At 31.2% G+C, this 21,884-nt stretch overlaps 1 protein-coding gene across 5 annotated transcripts in view; it reads right to left on the bottom strand.

Moving 5' to 3' along the window:
* The window catches only part of LOC106459772 (far upstream element-binding protein 1-like), a 154,019-nt gene that overhangs the window by 44,473 nt on the left and 87,662 nt on the right, over positions 1 to 21,884 (bottom strand). For all 5 annotated transcript variants that reach the window (XR_002610627.1, XM_013919425.2, XM_022386313.1 and 2 more), the window contains 4 exons: positions 8,699 to 8,849; positions 8,154 to 8,252; positions 2,799 to 2,846; positions 2,258 to 2,308 (listed from right to left, as the gene is read on the bottom strand). Coding sequence is in view for 4 of the 5 variants with exons in the window: in XM_013919425.2 (XP_013774879.1) it covers positions 2,258 to 2,308; positions 2,799 to 2,846; positions 8,154 to 8,252; positions 8,699 to 8,849 (349 nt within the window). In the remaining variant the exon portion in view is untranslated. The remainder of the gene's footprint in view (positions 1 to 2,257; positions 2,309 to 2,798; positions 2,847 to 8,153; positions 8,253 to 8,698; positions 8,850 to 21,884) is intronic.

Genomic DNA, 21,884 nt, shown 5'->3' with positions numbered 1-21,884 from the left:
GCACGATAGATGGGCCACATGTAAAAAGAAGAAAAAAAGAAAAAAAAGGCATGAGAAAAACACTGCTTTATAAACCTTAAGACTTAATAAAAAATTTTATATTTTGCATATGAAAGCATTGTAATGTTTACTGATAAACTGCCAAATTTCATTAACATTTGCTTATAATTTAAAAGTTATAGCATGAAAACTATAACAAGCACAAAATGGTTATGAGGTCAGTCCCCAAAACCGAGCCCGTGCTGAGAGAGTTAAACTGCTAAATCATGTCAATAATTTGATATAAAGGTGGTAGGTGTGGTCCACATAAAAGCCTGTACAATTTCCCCCAGTGGGCAATGCAACTGAACTGCCAGGGACATCTAGATATGTCAAACTTGATGAGATGAGACCCAAAGAAGTCTGTGTTCCTCTAATGAAAGTCCACAGTAAGCAATACAAACAAATTGATGAATCCAGCCAGTCAAAGTAACAGGGGATAGATCATGTGACACAGTAGGATCCCAATGTATAAACAAATGGTGACGTGAGCCCTGAAATGTTTCAGTGCATGCCACATAACATCCGAGAGCCCAAACCAGGCATAAAAGACGATTCGTATCCGAGCAGTCATATAAATGTGAAATGGAGGATAGTGAATAGGTGAGAAAGCTTTATTTCCTTCCCTAGCTGCTGAAATTTTGGATAGGAAAAACCTGTCAGGATACAACATAATTGGAATGGTAAAAAGAGTCCTGTGAACATGAAGAACAAACATATCTGAATGATGACACTCACTAGCCAATAATGGAAAAAACAAATCTTTAGTGAAAGATGATATAGCGAACATGACCCTAAAGGTTCAAAAGGTGGATGAGATAAGGCACGAATAACCACTGTGATATCCCAATTAGGAATCTGAAAAGGATGATGAGGATAGATAACCATAAAATATATGATACAGGACAACAGACAAAGGCACTAAACCTTTGTCATAAACCCATGTCAGAAATTGAGAGACATGTGGCACAGTGGGATGGGAAGGGTTAAACCCTTGTCTGAGAGACCACTGGCGATAAGCAAACCATTTCCGGTGATAAACTTCCAAAGAAGAATGTAACATGGATCACGTTAATAAGGATGCCATCCAATAAGTCAATCCCTAGCATCACGTGATGGACTGCATAAAAGACAGGTGTGAAGTCAAAGAATGTCAACTCCTAGATGAAAAAATGTCAAACCGAGACTGGCATAAAAGAGGTGGCCAGAGAGGAAGGAGAAGGGATTGGCACTCCTGAAGATACTGGAGGAGTGGAAACCAAGGTTGACCCAGCCAATGTGGTGCCACCAGATGAACTTGGCAGGATGTAGAACAAATCAGTGCAAGAACCTTGGATAACTGACAGCATGTATGCCCAAAGCCAGAGGGTTAGGTGAGCTGAGCATTCCAGTATGTGGCAAAAGCATCGATTTGATGCATTCTGAGACAAGAGTAGATTCAACAAAAAACTTGAGGATAAAGCATTCTTTTTGTGGGAAGAGTTCTGTTGGGACAAAAAACTGGTTGGCCCTAAATTCATTACCCATGAAACATGACAAGCAAGGAGAACGATCTGATGTTTGTGTGCCCCAAACAGAATATCCAATGTTTGAAAGCAAAGAAATCTGGAGTGAATGCCCCCTTGCTTTGAAATGTACAAGACAACCATGAAATTAACTGACAGTATTTTTAATCGTAACATGAAAATAACTTTTCACTCAGAGAAGTCAAAACTCTGATCCCATACATTGACAGAGATATTTTTAGTAAAAATACTTAATCACGAAATCTTATTTTTTGCATCAAAAAGCCTTCCAATATTTACTGAAATTTGGAAACTTTTGTGAAGATACAGAAAACATATTAAAAGTTATAGTATGGAAACTCTAAAGGTCAACTTAGAGTCATGAACTCAGTTGTATCGCCCAAGCCTGTAGCGAGAGGGTTAAAGCATGATGTTTGCTCTGGTAAATCCTTGAACATCTATTTAATACTGTTTGATTGATTTATTAGTCTTTTTATATCAATAGTTTATGTCACATTTGAATTCCTATCACTTAAAAATAAACAAATGATTTCTAAAACTATTTTATTACTGAAACTGCTTAATGGTTAATTAACAAGAGTAACTATCTCAATAGGTACTGCTTTATATGTTAAGCAACACAATTTTACTGAAGAATTATTACACAATATTAAAATATAAACTCTCATAAAAAAGTTTTAGTTTTTATTTACCTCTTGAGCACCTGATCCATATTGGTAATCTCCATTCCGTGGAGTACTGACCTAATGTAATACAGAATGTAATTAAATTTAGCATCTCTTTTTACCACAAGGCTTGCTTAAAGCAGCATTGTCCAATGTTTATATATATATATAGATTATCATAGCTTAAAACAGTTGAAAAAGAATTATTAAATGACTAATACAGGCTAAAATTTACAATAATAGTTAACTGATTTAGTGGTTACAGTGATTAATTTGGAATTATCAGCATTAAAATGTAAGAAATAATTAGATATTAATCTAACACATAAACAAATATACTATGCACATGGAAAAACTGAAAATAATTTCATCAATCTTGAAGAAAAGGTTGTTTAAGGTTATAATGATTAATGAACAAAATACTGATGTAAAGACAAAATGACAAATGATAATTTATTACAAATTAGTATTAGGATTGACAAAACACATTTTTCCAATTAGCAGTTTTATGTCCATACTACTAAATTAATTACACTTATTTAAATAATATGGACAAATAATTACTTACATCTTGATCTTTCCCTGCTATCAACTGCATTACTTGTTGTTTGGCAAACTATATTATGTAACACAAAAATTTGCTTACTTCATACAATGTACTGTCAACAACAACGTTAGATATTTCCAAAAACTTAAACAAAATATTAGTATACCTGTCAGATCAGGTTTATTTGTGGATTTTAGATTTTGAGTATAGAAAGTAAAAATTTAAGAGAATTCAAGCTTGATTCAATATGCCATTAAAGAAAGAAAAGGTTATGGATTTTTTTTTTTTTTATATTTTGTCACTTGTCAATTGATGTAACATAACTTTAAAGTAAAACAAAATTGGAAGACTATTACATGACAAAAAATTAATTCATTTTATATAGAAAAATTGTGTCTAATGCATCAGTATCTCCACCCCCCCCTCAAAAAACTTTTAATCTAAAAACCACAAACCAGGTAATAAAAAAAACAAACATTCATCATTCACATGACATACAAATAAAGTGCACAAACATAAACAGATGGAAGTGGAGCCTGAGGATATATAAGTTTGTTTGTTGTGGATTTCGCGCAAAGCTACACGAGAGCTATCTGCACTAGCCGTTCCTAATTTAGCAGTGTAAGACTAGAGGGAAGGCAGCTAGTCATCGCCAACTCTTGAGCTACTTTTTTACCAACGAATAGTGGGATTGACCGTCACATTATAACGCCCCCATGGCTGAAAGGGCGAGCATGTTTGGTGTGATGGGGATTCGAACCTGCAGATTTCGAGTCGAGAGCACTAACCACCTGGCCATGCCGGGCCTGGAGCCTGAGGAAGTACGACTTAACAGTACTGAAGATACACCATTTTAAGTAACTCTATGGAAGCCTAATCCTTGCATTTTTTTTTTTACATTAAAAGATCCATTTCACAATATCCACTCTTAAACTACTACTGACTGTCTGTAGCCAGTTTTTAGAAATTGGTTACTCCTGATGATAATAATAAGAAAACAGATTTTTGAGCAAAGAAGGTAAATGCTAACTTTTCTTATTATATTTAACTTACTCATGCAATAGTTTTGTTACATTTCTCACAGTTATGGGAGCTGAATACTAACCGACCTACTTACACTATCCTATTTCCTTCTTTTTTTAACCTTCTCTAAATTTCATTAAAATTAACATTCTTCTCAAAAGTAACTACACATGGTAAACAGTAATTTAAATATTATGGAGGATCCACATGTTCTTTCAATTTTTAATCATAATTATATTCAAACATCTGGCTAATCAAATAGAGGTAGAACCTAATAGTATACATTCACAACAAGTACAGATACCTCTCCAATCAGAATATATCTTAATTTTCTCACTCTTTAATAAGACAACTTGTTTTTATATAAAAAATACTTATATATATTTTAAGCTTTGCCTGAAAATAATATTCAACACAGCAACATACAAGGGTCATCCTTCAGCAAGTTTTTCAATAACCATTTATTGAACCTAATAGTATATATTCACAACCAGTAGAGATACCTCTCCAATCAGAATATATCTTAATTTTGTCACTCTTTAACAAGACATTGAACTCTGTCGCATTTGAAATCATTATCCTCTTGTAAGAGCCATGAACTTAGTATCGTCTCTACTCTTGGATGAATTGGATACTACTAAACAGAACATGTTCTAGAATCTTGTACAGTTTTTGTAATGCTGAATCCAACCTGTTATAGCAACAAAAAATGGCTCAATCTGGTATTAGGTGGGGGGTCCTAGTAAATTGACTAGTCATTATGTTACAAAAAAGCAATGGGAAGTTGAAGATGTATTGATATTACTGAACCGTACTGTTAAAAAGTCTTCAATCACAGAGCTCAGAAGAGATGCAAACCTAAAATATTTTTAATCTAACTAAAATATTTGATTTAACTTAAAAAAATATAATGCTTCACTGGTTTTACATAGAATGCATTACTTTCTCCCTTTTGCCAAAGCATGTAAATCTGCATAGGTCTGTGAAGTATGTTCTTTTCTGTGCAGGTGCTATGCCAAAAATAAATAGATATTGAAAAACTTGCTGAAGGATGACCCTTGTACGTTGCTGTGTTGAATATTATTTTCAGGCAAAGCTTAAAATATATAAAAGTATTCTTTATACAAAAACAAGGACAAAATTTCTCAACTGGATGAGATTCCATGATTGTACTGGTTAAATATATGACTAAATTCACTGTCATACTCTCAGAAACAATTCTGTGGAATTAACTATAGTTGTAATCAGACATAGTATTAGGTCTATGTTTTAACACAACATTCTTTATCTAGTTAGTCTCCTAATGATTTTCAAGAATCAAAAGGGTGTATAGTAACAGTATTTTAAACAAAATATGTCCTCATACCCATTCCTGATAATCCATTTCGCTCAAACCAAAGCTCATCAGGCTGATTGGGACACAAAAACATAGTAATGATAGGAACACTATTTATATAGGCCATTTGTTACAATAACAATTGTTATGGTGTGAATGCCTTTTCCCAGCTGGTGAAGCATGTTTATAATTAATTATACTAGTCACCAGACATTATTATTAGACTTATTATATTTTAACAATACATTTTCTTCTTCCTCAGACCTGTATGAAAAGTATGGGTCTAGAATGATAACTCCAAGACATAAATTATACATTTAATCCCATGGGTTGTTTTAGGAACCTGTTTCTATTTTTACTTCAATTAAGTTCTGTTTCGATAAAGAGCTACCTTCTCACAACTGAAAATAGCAGACAACAGTTTTAGCTATGGGTTGTTATGGGGCTAGTATTCATGTCTACTCCTAATTTTTAAGATTCTCTATTTGAGCTTTTTGAACAGAGAATAAATTCAATAAACATCTATTCTCATTAACATTTAATTCCTACTTTTGCACAAACCTATCCCACTTAGTTTTATTTGTTTGTCCAGTTTTTGTACAACTGTTAATTTTTGACCTACTGTTTGAAAAAGAATATATGCACACACACACACAGTTGTTATTATTTATAAACATTTCTATTACTTTATCAAGTGCTATAATTATCTTATTATAAAACCAACCAAAGAGTAGTTCAACTTGCAAAAACCACATCCAACAATAAATCTTGCAATTCATTTCACATATCAGGTTGCACCAAACATGAATGTATGCGTCAATATGAAAATGCTTAATACAGTATCTCACCAATAGCTATGTTACAGCCAACAAGGTTCCCCAGTTTCAATGCTTATACAATTGTACCATAATGTTGTATGATTCAATATTATATGACAACAGAAGATCAATGAACAGGAAAGAGTCCAGGCATTTTGGACAAGTATACCCTATGATATCCAGTTCAACACACCTGCTGTATGATTTTTTATTGTACTGTAAAACTAAACTGCTGGACAAAATAGTTTGAAATTTCAGCATTACTTTCTACAGATTATGTAACTTCTGCAAATAAAATACCTTATTTTCATATGGGATATTTGTATGAATTAGCAGTATTCAAATTTCAAAAAGATTTCTTTAAGATATATTTTTTAAAGAAACAATTAAAAGTGCTTATCTTTTTTGTAGATCTTAATTACTGATTTTTAAGTCTTCCTATATACTTTTCAAATTTCCCTATAAAGTTTCCATTTTATAAAAGCTAAATTTTTTGTTTTGATTGAAAGAACAATGTATGCAGTTTCACTGTGTTTACAATTACTTGAGTACAATAAACTAAATTTTTTATCATACCAAAATTATAATTAATCTGAATTGTTAACCAAAAGTTTTCATTTAATACACGTAATAAGTTTAAAACCAATTTTGTCCAGTGATGACAAGGAACCCATTTGAAGTAACTACATAGTAGACATGGGTGATGTGGGTATTAAAAACGTTTATTTAAAACACAAACTTTATATAATATCTGTTCAATTTGACTGACTTCATAACCACAAAAAACAACAACTAGATTACCATTTTTCTCTTTCTAGAATGATTTCAAATTGTAACATGAAACTACATTTGTTTATCCTAAATAGTTTTAACTTGTATACACCTATTTATACTTAAATTGTATTGTTTTATTTCTTTTTGAACTGTGTCTAACTAATATTCATGCCATATAAGTTGTAAACCACTTAGCAAACGTTTAGCTCATCTTGCCCTATCGAATTACATCATTATTACTTATATTCTTTATTACCTAATCCAAAAGTTTATAATTTTTACATTTTAGTTACTTGAATAATAATAAATAAAGAATACACATGAAAAATAAGAAATAAAGTACTTACCTTGGTATTCTTTTTTTTGCTGTCGAATGTTGATGGCACTTAACCCTACTTTTTGTACTACTAGAACTAAATAATTTTTTATTTAATTAAATAATGCACCAAAGAACACAGAATAATAACATTCAAAAAGCAGACAATGTCCCATAACTATCACAATTTTATCTAGCTTTCTAACTGCAACAAGAGCCATTAAAAATTCCCATGGGAATAAAGCTTGAACTGGAAGCAAAATAAACAATTCTCTGTACAGAAAACAAAGTAGTTTAATATATCACTTGATATATTAAAACTCTGGCTTTCTATTGGTTATAAAGAATATAGTATTAAACATCAGGAATAACTATTGGCAATTACTGAAAGAGAGCATGTGACAGGTGGGCATGGCAAAAGGGCTCTGATTTTCTAGTTTATGGTTTTGTAACCAAATAAGATTGCAGGCTTTAAAAATTATGCTTTGACATCAAAATGAGTAACTTATGTTAAATTTCATACTTCTTTGGAGGGGTGGTAAATAAATTAGAGAAGAGGGGATGCTTAAGGAGAAAATGTCACAATCCTCTGACAAAGGGAAACTGACAATTATTTTTAAATATTGCCTTATAAAATTAAAACTTACATACCATTAACATTTAGTTTATTAACCAAAATTATTCATATACCACAATAAGAAAGTAGTTCAATTAAATTTTGAATTTAACTCACTAAAACCACATGAAATGCAGAGAAAAAGATGCCTACATAAAAAGTGTTAATAAAAAATATATATACAAGTTTATATTTTAGTTATTTTCTTATTACAAAGCTACACAATGGGATTCACTCTTTTAACAGTAGAGAACTGAACCCAGTATTTTATCATTGTAAGTCCATAAACTTATCATTAACCCACTGGGGAGAATATAATTATATGAATTGAAAAGTATCAAAAAGATAATTTATCATTGTTTGTAGTCAATTACTTCCAAAGTTACAATTATATTGGTATCATATAATAATTACTATTTTAGGGCATAATCATCAAAACAATAACTTTTTATTCTGGAAATATGAGTGGCTTATCGTGTGTCAAAATACCTACCTCACACTGAGATGGTGATCCTGTGATCCTAAGTGGTTTGTCATGAATTGTTTGTTGAGGTCCATCTTGAATCATAATCATTTTAGCTCCAGTTTGTTCCTATTTAAGATATAACACGTGTATATAATATAATTTATAATCTAGCATAGTTTACTGATTAAAAAAATATATAATGTAACATTTACTGTCCTACAGAGTTAATTTAATATAAATTTTTACTTTACACTAATTATCATAATGAATTAACAAAATAGCTAAGTAACTAGATTGTTACCTAAATTTCTTAATAAAACACTTTCTCTATAAAGTTAGCATACTGAGTTTATATAAAATAACATTCCCTTTATAATGCATACTATAAGACAACTATAATCAACAATTGCCTTGATTATTGCCATTGCTGCATGTTCTTTAAATTCAAACGGAATAGGATTTCTAGCAGAATAATAAAAAGAAAAAACAGATGAAAGTGACTGAATTTTTATTTTAACCATATTTTATAATGTACTACTTTGTATTTCCTTCTGCTAGTTTTATATACTAACCTGTAACTGTCTAATAGTTTCTCCACCTTTGCCAATAACTAAGCCAACTTTGTTTCCTGGGATCATCATATCTACTACTATCTGTCCTTCATCTGGTTGTCCTTGGATATCTACTCTTTTGAGAATTTGGTCTAACATTTCTTTAACTTTTCTGCATCAAGTAAAATGCATAAAATTATTATTATTTCTTATTTATCTACTTTTTATTCATAAATTACAGACACTGGGACAATACTAGTGGTATACAGATAATTAAGATTTCCAAATTCTTAATTATATTATTCTAAGAACAGAAGTATTATTTGTATTGTCAAGAAATTTTACAAATAATTTAAAACAAAGAATCTAAACTCAAGTATGTGCACACAAAACACTGTTTATTCCTTTCCAAAAAACAAAATCTGAGGTACTTGTATTTAAATTCTTGGAAACAAACAATTAATTTTAACAAACATCATCAAACAATAAAAAAATTTGTTTTAAGATCATAAATAAGCCAAAACATGAAGTCTTTTGTAAATGAGCCAACATATTTCAATTGATACAATGATATCAATGTTCTATAAAATGGCTTAAAATTAATCAATAAAGCTATTATGACCAAGAGGATTATATTAAATTCTAAGATTGCTGGGAACTTCCAAGGAGTCCATGTCATCTACACTACAAGTGACAAGATGAAACCACAGTTTTCACAATCTATCTCTGCATCATTAAAAAGTGATCAAACTTATTTAGTGTACTGTCACATGAAGAGGTAGATACACTTGTGCTAGTCCTGACCACGATTGACCATCTAAGGGCAGGATTTATCACAGTTTATATACAATGTTTAACCAAACAATATTTTTAGTAAAGATAAATTTATAACCAAGATATAGTTTATCTTCACATAGATAAGTTATTTTATGTGTGCTGCTCAAGTATGATAGGCTAAAAAATAATATTCAATAAATGGAGTAATTTGAATAGTGTGATGATTCCTAGTAGTTGCTAAACCTAACTAGACTTACCTGATATCTTATCACAAATAAATGTCTGTAGCTGTTAAACAGATATACTTTAACACAAAGTATACTGGGTAGCCAATATATCAGCAAACTACAAGTAACAGCTAAAATCACTTTACTTTATACTGATATAGATAGATTATAATTATCAACCCAATCACCTTTAGCTGTTGGTTCAAGTTATTTTCAGAACTGAACTTAATTAATAACTGTTCAGATCACATGCTGTGATGTCATAAAAGGGTGACAACTAAGCTCCATAGTGCTCCCACTGACAAAGAAGGAAATTCAGATAAAAACCAAGACATGAGTCATTGTATTTTCAACGGATGATATTTTGGAATGGGCAGGAAAATTGAAAAAAATGGATAAATGCATTATTTACAGGCTATATTCATAGGAGGTGAGAAGAAATAAAAGTTGGAATTTTATTTCTTTATGTTCATAAATTACAATAAATAAATGCCTATAATGCAAAAATATCAATTCTATTCTAAGATACTTCTGAGTAAAAATTTGTTGAAAGAAGAATTATATTTATGACTTAAATTTTGTAATCTGATACGTATATTCAACACCTGAGAGATGAATACCAGTCATGAAAGGGTTAATATATACATATATTTGAGGTTTTGTAGTCTTCAAAACTGCAGGTAATTTAGATTTATGAAAACTTAATATCTTTAAAGTAAAATGTTAGTAAATGCAGGTATTTGTATATAAAAAAATAATACTTAAATCTATAATACAGTCTTTGTAAATGCACGTTTTACATACAGAACATGATGTGATTTACAACAAAATATATATCACTGATTGTCTGTTACATTCAAACAATACTAAAATGGTTCTCTACTAGGTTTGAGAACTTTTATGGACTACAACTACCTGTTGAATAAAAAGAGGTTGATGTTTTGTCTTCTACACCGAGACCTTCTTATAGAAACCAAAACATCACCCCACTTTTCATTCAACTGGAAATTACAGTCCACTAAAGTTCATAAATCTATTATGTTTAACTTGCCTAAAGTTTAACTGAAACAACAAGGTCCTCTATCAGTGATTATATATGGTGTAGATTTTTGTGATGTAATTTACAAGCCTGCATTCACAAAATATAACAAATTTTTATAATTCAGTACATACCAGCCTAATAATCACATGTATGTCTAACTGTAAAGCCTCTATGTACTCTTGACATTAGTAATTATATTCATATTTAAGACAACACATGTAAGCTGTGACTAGATAAAGAACGTGGTGTTTTAAAATGTAGTAGGCCCAATACTAGTGTTTATGACAAGTTATGGATAGTTTCAAATCATGCATTTTTTGCAGTAACTTAAATACAAAATGATTTGGCATATGATGTAGTACCTAATAGTTTCATTTCGAGTCTAATTAGTGATTATAAGTATTATTTTATTACAATTTACAGCTTTTACAGTAAGGAAGAGTATTTTTAAAGCAGGTACAAAATTTTGTTCACTGGTGCAATAAATCTCAAGTACACAAGTCATAACAGTGATTGAAACCTCGTACCTGTTTTTAAAACATTCTTCCTTACTGTAACAACTGTAATTTGTGATAAAATAATGTTTCATCTAGCTACATTGGTTTCTGGCAAACAATTACAAGTGCTGTAATGATATGCAGACAATAAAATGATGGATAGAAAAGGCAAACAAGCAAATATAAGTGAACAAACAAAAAAATCTATATACGATAGCAGCTTCATTATACGTTACTGAATTCTCTGGCCACTGAAGCTAGAGAAAATATGTTTACAAAACATAAAGACATAAATCAGCTCATAATGACTTGTTCAAGACTCTGTGTCACCACTTGAAACAAGTACGACCTCAATCCAAGAGGGCAGGAAAGATTAAAAAAGTCCAAGGGGTATTAACCACTGTGGCTTGTAACCTATATCCAAGCTAAGCAATTAGTGCAACATTATGACCTTTATATTTACAGTTTTCAAAAATGTTCATGGATGAGAATAGCAAAGAACATTTATGGCTGGTTCTGTGTCCCAATTTATAAAGGCATAGGTAGCCCTTGAAAGTCAGAGAAGTCAAAGTACTCTCAGGTACATTCAAGACCACTTTGGGGCACTAAATATTTACAGTATTTAATGATAGGATTATCTCTAAAGATTGGACTTCTGCCACTTTAACTCATGCTCCAATAATCAAAATTAAAGTCAGTTAACATAAAAACTTGTCATGAAATGAAATATTTAAACAGATACTACATACAAGTGTTTATAATTGCAATGGTTAGACAAATTAAAGTACAGATCAGCCATATTATGAAATAATGAGGCAATATTGTATAAATCAGTTTTCACAAGGACAGGTTACTGACCAATCACATATAAACTAAATCTTTCAAATGGTAAATAATAAATATTAAGTATGTTTCTATATGACCTTTGCCTATCCTACTTGACCTTTTTCTTCCTGAAACAAACTGATAATGCTTGAATTTGTATGCAATGGGACAATTGTTTTCAGTAAATTTTGGCAAATAAAGATACATGAAAATGTAATGGTAGATAATATATAACATCAGTAAGGCACAAAAGTTGATCATAATTGCTATTTTATTATATGCAATTTGCTGAAGAGAACCTATACTTTACTATGTCATAAAAGTTAACTTTTTAGACTTTTTACTAGCAAGCAAGGACCATGTTTGTCATGTTAACTAATTAGATTCTGGTCTTTCTCTGCTACAAGTTAGAAATTGCAGCCCAACATTAGAACACTCCACTGATTTTCCTTGAAAAAATTACAAAAAATTATGTGACTGTTGAACATTTCTTGTCTGCTTGATATTCTCCAGTCCCATGATGTTTCCTTTCTGTGTAACTTATGGGACTTAAATAATTTTGGAATCAAAGGCATTTAATATGTTTTCATTTGTAACAAAAAATCCTTTATCATTGAAAACAATTTTGATAATTTTTCCTCAATTTAGGATCCATCTAAATGACTTCACACATAAAAAAATAATATCCAATGAAAGAAAAATGTTTGTAACTCTCAACAAATAAATGAAAAGTGCATACCATTAAAGCAGATGGAAAAATGTTAAGCCTACCTCCAAACTGTTAATTTTGAATAAGTTGCCATTTATATTTAAAAAGTTTGTGTATTTCTGAGATGTTTAGATATGTTAAGCTTCAAAAGATGTTTTGCCAATTGACTGGCTGTTTTCTAACAACCAGTTAATTAAAAGTAGCCTCACATACTGATTCAGGCAGACATAGTAATCTTGAATCTAGCCTACTAGAACCAGTACACTGTTCTATTCAGTTCACCAGGGTTCTCCAGAAAGGGGCCTGCAATAAATCACACCCAAGCCATGGTAAGCAAAAGAGTGGTATTGTGTAAAAGGTTATAATCCTCGAACACAAAGGTTAGTAGCAAAAACCACTGATATGCCCTAGCCACATAACCAAGAAGAATCTCCATCTAGAAATGAAGTCAACTTGGTATGGGTTAACCAAGGTAAAGCTCCTACTCTTACCTCTCATTCAACTGTTAAATACCTCATGCAGCTGGAGAACAAAACAGGTATTCATGCTATTCCATATGAAGATGTACTGATCAAGTTACCAGATGCATCTCTGACAAGACATGGCAACATGGCCTGTAACAACATGACGAGGTTCTCAAATCATTTTAACACAACATACTCAACCCTCTTAATAGCAATAAAGGAAATCTGAAAAAATACAATTTGAAGAGACTTTAATGATCAATGTGATACATGGAATAGTGTGTGCTACCCCTTTACCATGATGCCATTGGGTTGTTCAATACAGTTCCTCTATTTTTAAAAATACTCAGAGTCAGATTAAATTGAATATTTGCAAATATATAGATGGCAAAATAAATTTTTGCATGGGCTGCACCTGGCTTAGAGTCATGGTTTGTCCACTCCTGTGGTTAACAACACTATTAATAAAAAAAAAGTACTTGTGAGCATTTTGGCAAAATAAGTGTCTGGTGAAATTTCCTAAAAACAATGTCTTGCATGCAAAAAATTAAACCATACAAGTTTCTCCTCTTAAGTTCTTGATTTTTCAAGTGATTTTGTTTTGTCTTGATGAATTGTGGAATGAAATTCTTGTTAATTGTGGTTGAGTATTTATAAAGACATGGAAGACCTTGAAGTCTTTACATTTCAAGGGCATTTGAGTACTAAATGAAAACAATATTTTACCTCTAACAAATCAAAAACTGTTATGAAATAATGTCAATCACTTGATTCAGTTTAATATTTATGCTAAGCAGTTGATGATTCTCAGTCATTAGATCTCGTGTGCAAATGACTGGTCATTAGTTATTAATATTTAACCACAATTTATAAAATGTGTGTTGTAATTGTAACTCACACACAAAAAATGGATTTAAAACTATTTTTAAAATAATTGGTACTTGTCTGACATATATTAGCATTTTCATAATTACACAACAGAAATTTCTGTGGAAATGTACTTTTGTGCTGAGGAATATAAAAATAAGACAATGAGAAAGTAGACCAACATTACTGCATATACCCACCCACCCACCCATTTTTTTGTATCTTCAAAACTTTCAACCTTGTTAATACTGCCTTGTATCCATTTGGTAGAGGCTTTTATCCCTTCATAGTATTATATCAAGTTGAGAAATGATTTCAAGAATACTAAATGTTGGGAGCCCAACAATGCATGATAACTGTGAAATACGAGTATAAATTCAATATTAAAGCAACTTCTTTTCACAGCATTTGCATACTACCTGCAAGGTATAATTAAAAGATAATTAAACCATTTTAATAATCAGTATAATTTCTAGTTCAGTGTGGTTGAGCAGTGATTTCCCTTTCTTGAAGATCTAGCTAGTGGTGAATAGGGATCGAAAGATGCGATATAATACAGTTAACGCTATATTTAACCCTTTCATCAGACCTATTTCATTTTTGAAATAGGCTATGTAGTTCTTATCACATTTCATTCTAAAAATAAAATTAAAAGATGAAACTGTGTGAAATTTAACAAGAACTTTCCTAAGGGTGTGTAGTTTCAGAAAAACAAAACCTTTAAATTTTGACTTTAGTTTTTATGCATTATCAGCTTTGAAATAATGGGAAATTACATTAGGAAATGGTTTTTATAAGAAATAATTTAAATACTTATATTTGAACTCATTACTTTTATGATTTAGTACATTACTCAACAGATCTCTAATAACATTCTATCTTTCCATAAAATGTAAATTTTGCCTATTTTTAAGTTTCTTAATCATGTACTTTTGTTTACAATTATTGTATAAGAAGGCAAATATTTCTAACCAAGCCAAAAAATTAGTAGGTCTGCATATTATATTCCTAATTACAGTGTCATGTACATATATTTAAGAAATTTTGAATTTGCTTCATAATTATCTTTATTTATAATTTGTGTTTATATGTGCTTTAAGTAGTCTAATGAGCTGATAAAACAATCATATCAACAGTAAGAATAAGTGTTCAATTGCCAGCAACATACACTGAACCTCTTTCTTCTTACTGACTCAGTGCAGGCAGAGTTGAACTTTACTGTAGATGTGATAGTAAGAAAGGTACCCATGTGCTCCTGTATGTTACATTAATTGAATACAACTTGTATCTAACCTTTCAAACAAGTTCATTTTAGAAAATATTCTTATATGTAGCTTCATGATGCAAAGTACAACTTTACTACAGTATGGTAATATGCATTCCCTACTCTGCTGTGAGAGTGTATAGTCTAGATGTTCTGTCAAATGACTTCTATGTTTCAGCTCTATTTTATTTTCTTTTTATGCAAATGTGTTTAGTCTACACAGCCAACATGGTGTATTTACATTTTCACATAAAGTCTAAGTTTCAAATATATCCAAGGCTCTCAAGTAAACAGGAACTCAATTTAGTTGGTTGTAAAAGCCAGCTGTCCAAGCCTATTATCCACAGATCTGAGCATTCGAAATATCAGCTAAGGTAAATGTGCTTTTATGCAGAAATGAAAATAGCATGTTTTCATAAATATTCACAGATATCATCTTGCTTAAAATGAATATTTAAACAAGATCCCATTATTAAAATTAGTTTTCAATGTATTTTGTGATTTTCTTTTTGGCCTATACACACACATCAAATGTACATGGAGTGATAGCTTACCATCTCTTAGGGATTACTGGCTTATCTTTCCTTCACTTCACCTACCCTGTTTTCTTTGATATTTTACAGAGGAAAATTCATAACTATCATCCTCTTTCTGCATTTCATTGACAATACTAATAATTTACCTAAAACAAATGCTAAGCATAATAAACTTTTCAAAGTCAGGCTTGAGCTTGATCATCTACTGATTGTTTTTCCAGCATACTATAATGACCCTTCTACAGAACTATTTATTGAGGAACAAATACTGACTAGAATTCTATTGAAGCAATATCTACCCAACAAGCCTACCAAGTAGGGATCCAAGTTGTAGGTTCTGGTAGAAGCCTCATCTGGACTATGTCTAAATTTTAGAGTATACTCTAATAAAGAGGGATTTGTACCTTCCAAGGGCTTAGCTGACACAGTTGTAACAACTCTGAAAGAAAAGCATCTCAGAAGTGAATATTCTCTCTTTACTGATAACTTTCATACTTCTCCAACTCTGTTTGATACATTTCTTTAACTTGGCACTTATGCTTGTGGCACTTGTAGGAAACACAGGGCCCACTTCCCAGAGATGGTCTCAGGTAAACTAAAAAATAGGAGATTTAGTTTTTTTTTAGCTGTGGCTCATTGACTGCTGTGAAGAGGAGTAATAAAAGAGATGTCCATGCTCTTTCTGCAATGAAAAGTACTACAGTAATGGAAGTGACAAGATTAGCAAGTCACAGTGGAATCCCTCCTGAAACCACTAACTTCAAATAAAGGAGAGTCTTCTTGTTTGTAAAGTATTCCATTATCAGCTCTGTCAGATGCATGTGAACAATTTTCACCTGGGAAGCACTTTCCAGCATCTACTGGACAAAGGAAAAGGTGCAGACTGTGCCTTTGCACAAGTATAATTAAGATGATTTGCAAGCAGTGCACAGTTCATCTGTGTGTAAGGTACTTTGAAGAGTATCATACTTCTGAGACTCTTCAAAGAAGTGAACTTTTTTAAAATTAAGCTGGGCAGTATGTGATGGCTAATTAGGTTTTTCTAACTTCTGCACTTTCTATTGCTTTTATTATGAAAAAAATCAACTAAAAGTGAGGCTGATCCCTTTTAGTTTGTTTTCTTCTTTTAAAAACTAAAGTGTCCTCAGTACAGTTTGGTGTTTATAACATTTTTTTATTTGTTTTTTAAACCATCACTGGGCATTTATATTTAGATATTTCCTTTGTTCCAAATGCAATTTATCTTTGAGTATTTCAGAACTTGCACATTGCACTGAATTTCTAAATGTTTCAGTTTTAGCACACCTAGTGCTTTGCCAAAGATGTGTTTGACTATGCAAATATTTTTGAAGAGAATTCAAACTTAATTTTTAAGTACGTTGAATACAATTTTTACTTATTATACATCATCGCACTCAGTTTTCAGCGTATTTTTATACATATCTTGTGTTTCAGTCTCTGCTAAAGGTTTATGTACAAAGTTTTGAGTACTTGTGTGAAGAGTACAACTTTACAGTTGTTATTGTAAGCTCTTCACAGTTTGGCTTCAGCTAATGATCTACAATTAGTAATTCATCTCTAGATAATGTTTTGGTAACAATGTTAAACTGCAGTTTTCATTGTACATCTATGTGATTAGTGTTTAAATCTACAGCTGGCATTTAAATTCTTCACAGAACAACTTGTTGAGTAAAAATGTAACACTAGCAATTGATGTGTCTGGAGGAAAACGAAGTTTCACAATAAAAAGGATAACGATACTTAAGATAAACAACATTGTTTATTATATCAGAAGGGGACACAGACAAACGTTTTGGAATTCTGCAGATTCCATCTTCAGTATCTAAAGCAGAATAAAATAATTACATCATAATAACTAAAATATATATTGCTGCAATAACAGAAATGTAATCAAAACTAAAACATATAGAAAGAGAAAGAGTAACAAAAAAAAAATAAAGTGCATATTAAAAACTTTGATATTTAAAATAAGATTGCATGTTATTCAGTGTTGGCTAAACTTGCTTGATGTGGAGGGTTTCTTTAATTAGTAATTGAAAATCAGTGTTGGCCTTACAAAGGATACTGAAATTAAATAAGTTCTGTCCCATTTCATCACTATGTTGACATATAGAGGAATCACAGGGGTTATTCAACTTTTTTTGTGTTCATGGAAATCATCGTATGTTCTTGACAATAACTAGTAGATAGAATTTGGTTTTGCCAATATAGAAGGCCTTACAGTTCCCACATGTGTAAATATATACAAACAATAAACAGAGAGAAATAACGAGAAGATATTTACTATGGAAAAAAAACCCTGTATGCATGATGCGAGTTTAAAAACTAATCTAAAATTAACTTGGGGTAGTAACAATGAACTATGTGTTTAATTTGACTTTTTTAAGTTAAGCTTTGCTTACCAATGTATGGAAGACAAAAGTATATAGTTTAAGTTTGGGTACAGTTGGCAGTCAGGATGGATTTGTTTCTTAATTAAAAAGGTATTAGTAAGTTTTTGTAATAAATGGTGTGGTAGCTGTTACATTTTAGAGTATCCTGTATAACAGAAATTTCTGAGTGTAAATTAAGATATGCAGACCACAGGTTGTAAGCTCTGTTTAATAAGCATGTTACAAGATTTCTTTTTAAATGAAGATAATTCCAGATAAATGTTTATTTATTCTATCTGATGTTTCGGTTTACACCTTTTTCAAGGGTCTACCAACAGCAATGGTTACAAAATTAATTTTAAATCATAATAACTAAAAAGAATATAAAACTACAATAACATAAGGGAAGGGTACATGGTGAAGCATACTAAAAGTATTGCTGAACAGGTTAGAGGCACATATCATAAAATGAATGTTAAAATAAAGAAATATAATAATAAAAAAAATGAAAAAATAATAATATTATAGGAATTGTATCTGTTAATGGGAGGGCATTTAGATTGAATCAAAAGAGATTCTTTAAATTTTCTGTCAAGAAAGTCTCTCACACATCTCTAAAATTTTGATCCAAAAAGGTGTCTCATTAATTATGCCATGTGCTTTGATGAAATGTTTGGTGGTGGTTCTTTGTTATCAAGACTTGCAGTGACAAGAACGTGTTCTTTGAAATGACATGTACACAGTGTTCAGTCACATACATACGTGAATCCAGTCATCCAATACATGATCAAATTATGCAAGGTATCCAGTAAATGTCTTTTTTATGGGTAGTGATGTACCAAATCCACTAGTGTTACAGTTAATGAGGATGTCTAAAAAAAAAGGTAAATTATTATTATTTTCAACCTTGTAAGTGAATTTGATGGAAAGATGTTGTGAGTTCGGGTATTCTAACAATTTTGAGCAGTGATTCTTGTTGTGAAAAAGAATAAGCGTAGTCTATATACCTTCTGTAAAGGATAGGTCTGAAGTAAGCAGAGCAGGTGCCAAGCCACTTCTTTTCGTGATACAAGAGAACTATATTAGCTAACACTGGACCCAGCAGGGAACCCATCATCATGCCATCTATTTGTTCAAAGAAGGTGCTGTTGATTAGGAAATGTGAATCTGTGGTTGTAAGAGCCAGCACGGTCTTAATTTGAGGTTCAGTAAAGCTATTCAGTGAAATATTACAATGTAAAAGTTCAGACATACATATTTCACTGATTTCATTTAGAGGTATATTTGTAAAAAGGGAGGTAATATCAAAGCTTGCCATAAAGTGGTTTTTGGAGGGGAATAATTGACTTAATTCAGGTGCAAACTGAAAAGAATCAAGAATAGTGAATTCAAAGGTAGTGAGTGACTGTAGTATAGGTATCAGGAATTTTGCAAGTTTGTAAGTGTGCATGCCTATAGCTAAAAGAATGGGTCAGAGGGGGATGCTTTCTTTGTGAATTTTAGGAAGACCATATAAAATACCAGGGTGGGAGCCTTTTGGATACAATGAAGCAGCAACATTTTCAGATATATTTTTGTTTTTAGTTCTCTTGGGTATCTTTGGAGTTTTATCTCATGTTAGATGGTAAGCAATAAATGGTCATTGTTAAGTATTTAAAATTTAGTAGTTATCAAGAATAACCCACATTTTGTTCAAGATACAGAATATGGAATATGTGGAATTTGGAAACATTTATCTGTGTCCCCGTCTGTTATAATAAACAATGTTGTTTATTTTAAGTATCGTTATCCTTTTTAATGTTACACAAGTTTTCATTTATTTTTGCATTCTACTGATGATTTGTATAGAACTGTATTATAAAGTTTTCAGTGTACAACTTAACAGTTTGAATACAAGTTCATCATAGTTCTATTTGTTTTTCATTACCAGATAGCTGATAGGTGTTTAATTTGGTAACAATGTTGAAATGCAGTGTTAATTTCTTTTGCATTATACTTATGACTTGTAATAAACTATATAAATTTTATTTATTTATTTAAAAAACATTTTTATTCATTTATCCTACTTATACTTTACAGTTTTATTCCTAAGTACTTAGTATTTGTGGTCATCAATGATGCTCCTGTTTTGTTTATGCATATTAATTTGTAAATTTTATACATAACTTATGTAATTACTTCTGCTTTTATAACTTTTTGCAAAATATCAAAATAGTTATTTTATATCAGTCTTGTTCGTAAAGATAGTAAGGAGAAAGAAAAAATTAGTAATAGCAATATTACAAATAGCCCAACTATCATTTTTAGATGTTATAAATAAATAAATAAAGTTACTAACTACTCTGAAATTCTTCTCAAAAACATTTATTTGAAACATTGTTACAAACCAACATCTGTCTCCAACATTTTTCTCAACTGCTTCAAATCACACAATCTATATACTGTTTTAAAGAACAGAAAAAAGCTCCAGTCACATTCCGAGTTTATCATATGATTTACCAACTATGATATATATAGATTGTTATATCAGATTGTGATGGATGAAGCATACGAGACAAAAACTGGTTAAAATGTTTAAAACTAAATTATATATCTCCAGCAGCATTCATTTTTAGACCATACTGTTGAAAATAGTTATAATATTGATCACAGATGCTGTACTTTGCTGCAATTACAGCAGGAAAGTTTTAGATATTTCCAAAAACTATTGTTTAACTTCAGAGGGCACTGAAAATGCAAAAATTAACAGTAAGGATTTCTTTAAATACATTAAGGGGAAACAAAATGTTAGGATAGGGATAGGACCCTTGAGGGATGATAAAGGAAGAATAGTATCTGATGATTATGAGGTGGCTGGGTTATTAAATTTTGCTTTTTCTTCGGTTTTTTACTAATGAAGATTTAACCAGTATTTCACATCTTGATCAGTTGATAAACGAAAACAAGATCAAATAAGATGACTGCATTAATTCTGAAATGGTTAAAAATAAATTGGGAAGTTTAAAAAATGATAAGCATCCTGGGCAAGATAATATTTCCCCAAGGGTTTTGAAGGAGGTTAAAGATTGGATATGTGAGCCACTTACTACTATTTTTTGTCAGTCCTTGAACAGTGGGCAAGTACCAGAGGATTGGAAGTTAGCTAATGTCACTCCTCTTTTCAAGGGAGGTGATAAAAACTGTCCCAGTAATTATACATCCATTGGTCTTACATAAGTTGTGGAAATGTTGGAAAGTCTGTTAAAAGATGCTTTGCAAAGTCATTTAACAAAGTTTAGAATTTCATTGGATAGTCAACATTGTTTCACTAAGGGAAAATCTTGCCTTACAAATCTTTTGACATTCTTTGAAAAGGTTACTGCTTATGTAGATGAGGATAAAGGTGTAGATTTGGTGTATCTGAATTTTCAGAAACATTTGACAAGGTGTCACATAAAAAGGCTTGTAAAAAAATTAGCTCTATAAGTGTGGGGGATACATTAGCAAACCGGATGGAAGAAAGCAGAGGTTGTTACAAATGGAGTTCAGTCAAACTGGATTAATATCACAAGTGGGGTATCTCAGGGCTCAGTCTTATGACCTTTGCTCTTTTTGATTTACATCAAT

Source organism: Limulus polyphemus, unplaced genomic scaffold (genome assembly GCF_000517525.1).
Source record: "Limulus polyphemus unplaced genomic scaffold, Limulus_polyphemus-2.1.2 Scaffold659, whole genome shotgun sequence".
NCBI lineage: Eukaryota > Metazoa > Arthropoda > Merostomata > Xiphosura > Limulidae > Limulus > Limulus polyphemus.
Note: the sequence above shows the minus strand (reverse complement) of the source record. Positions and strands in the feature narration are given on the sequence as shown.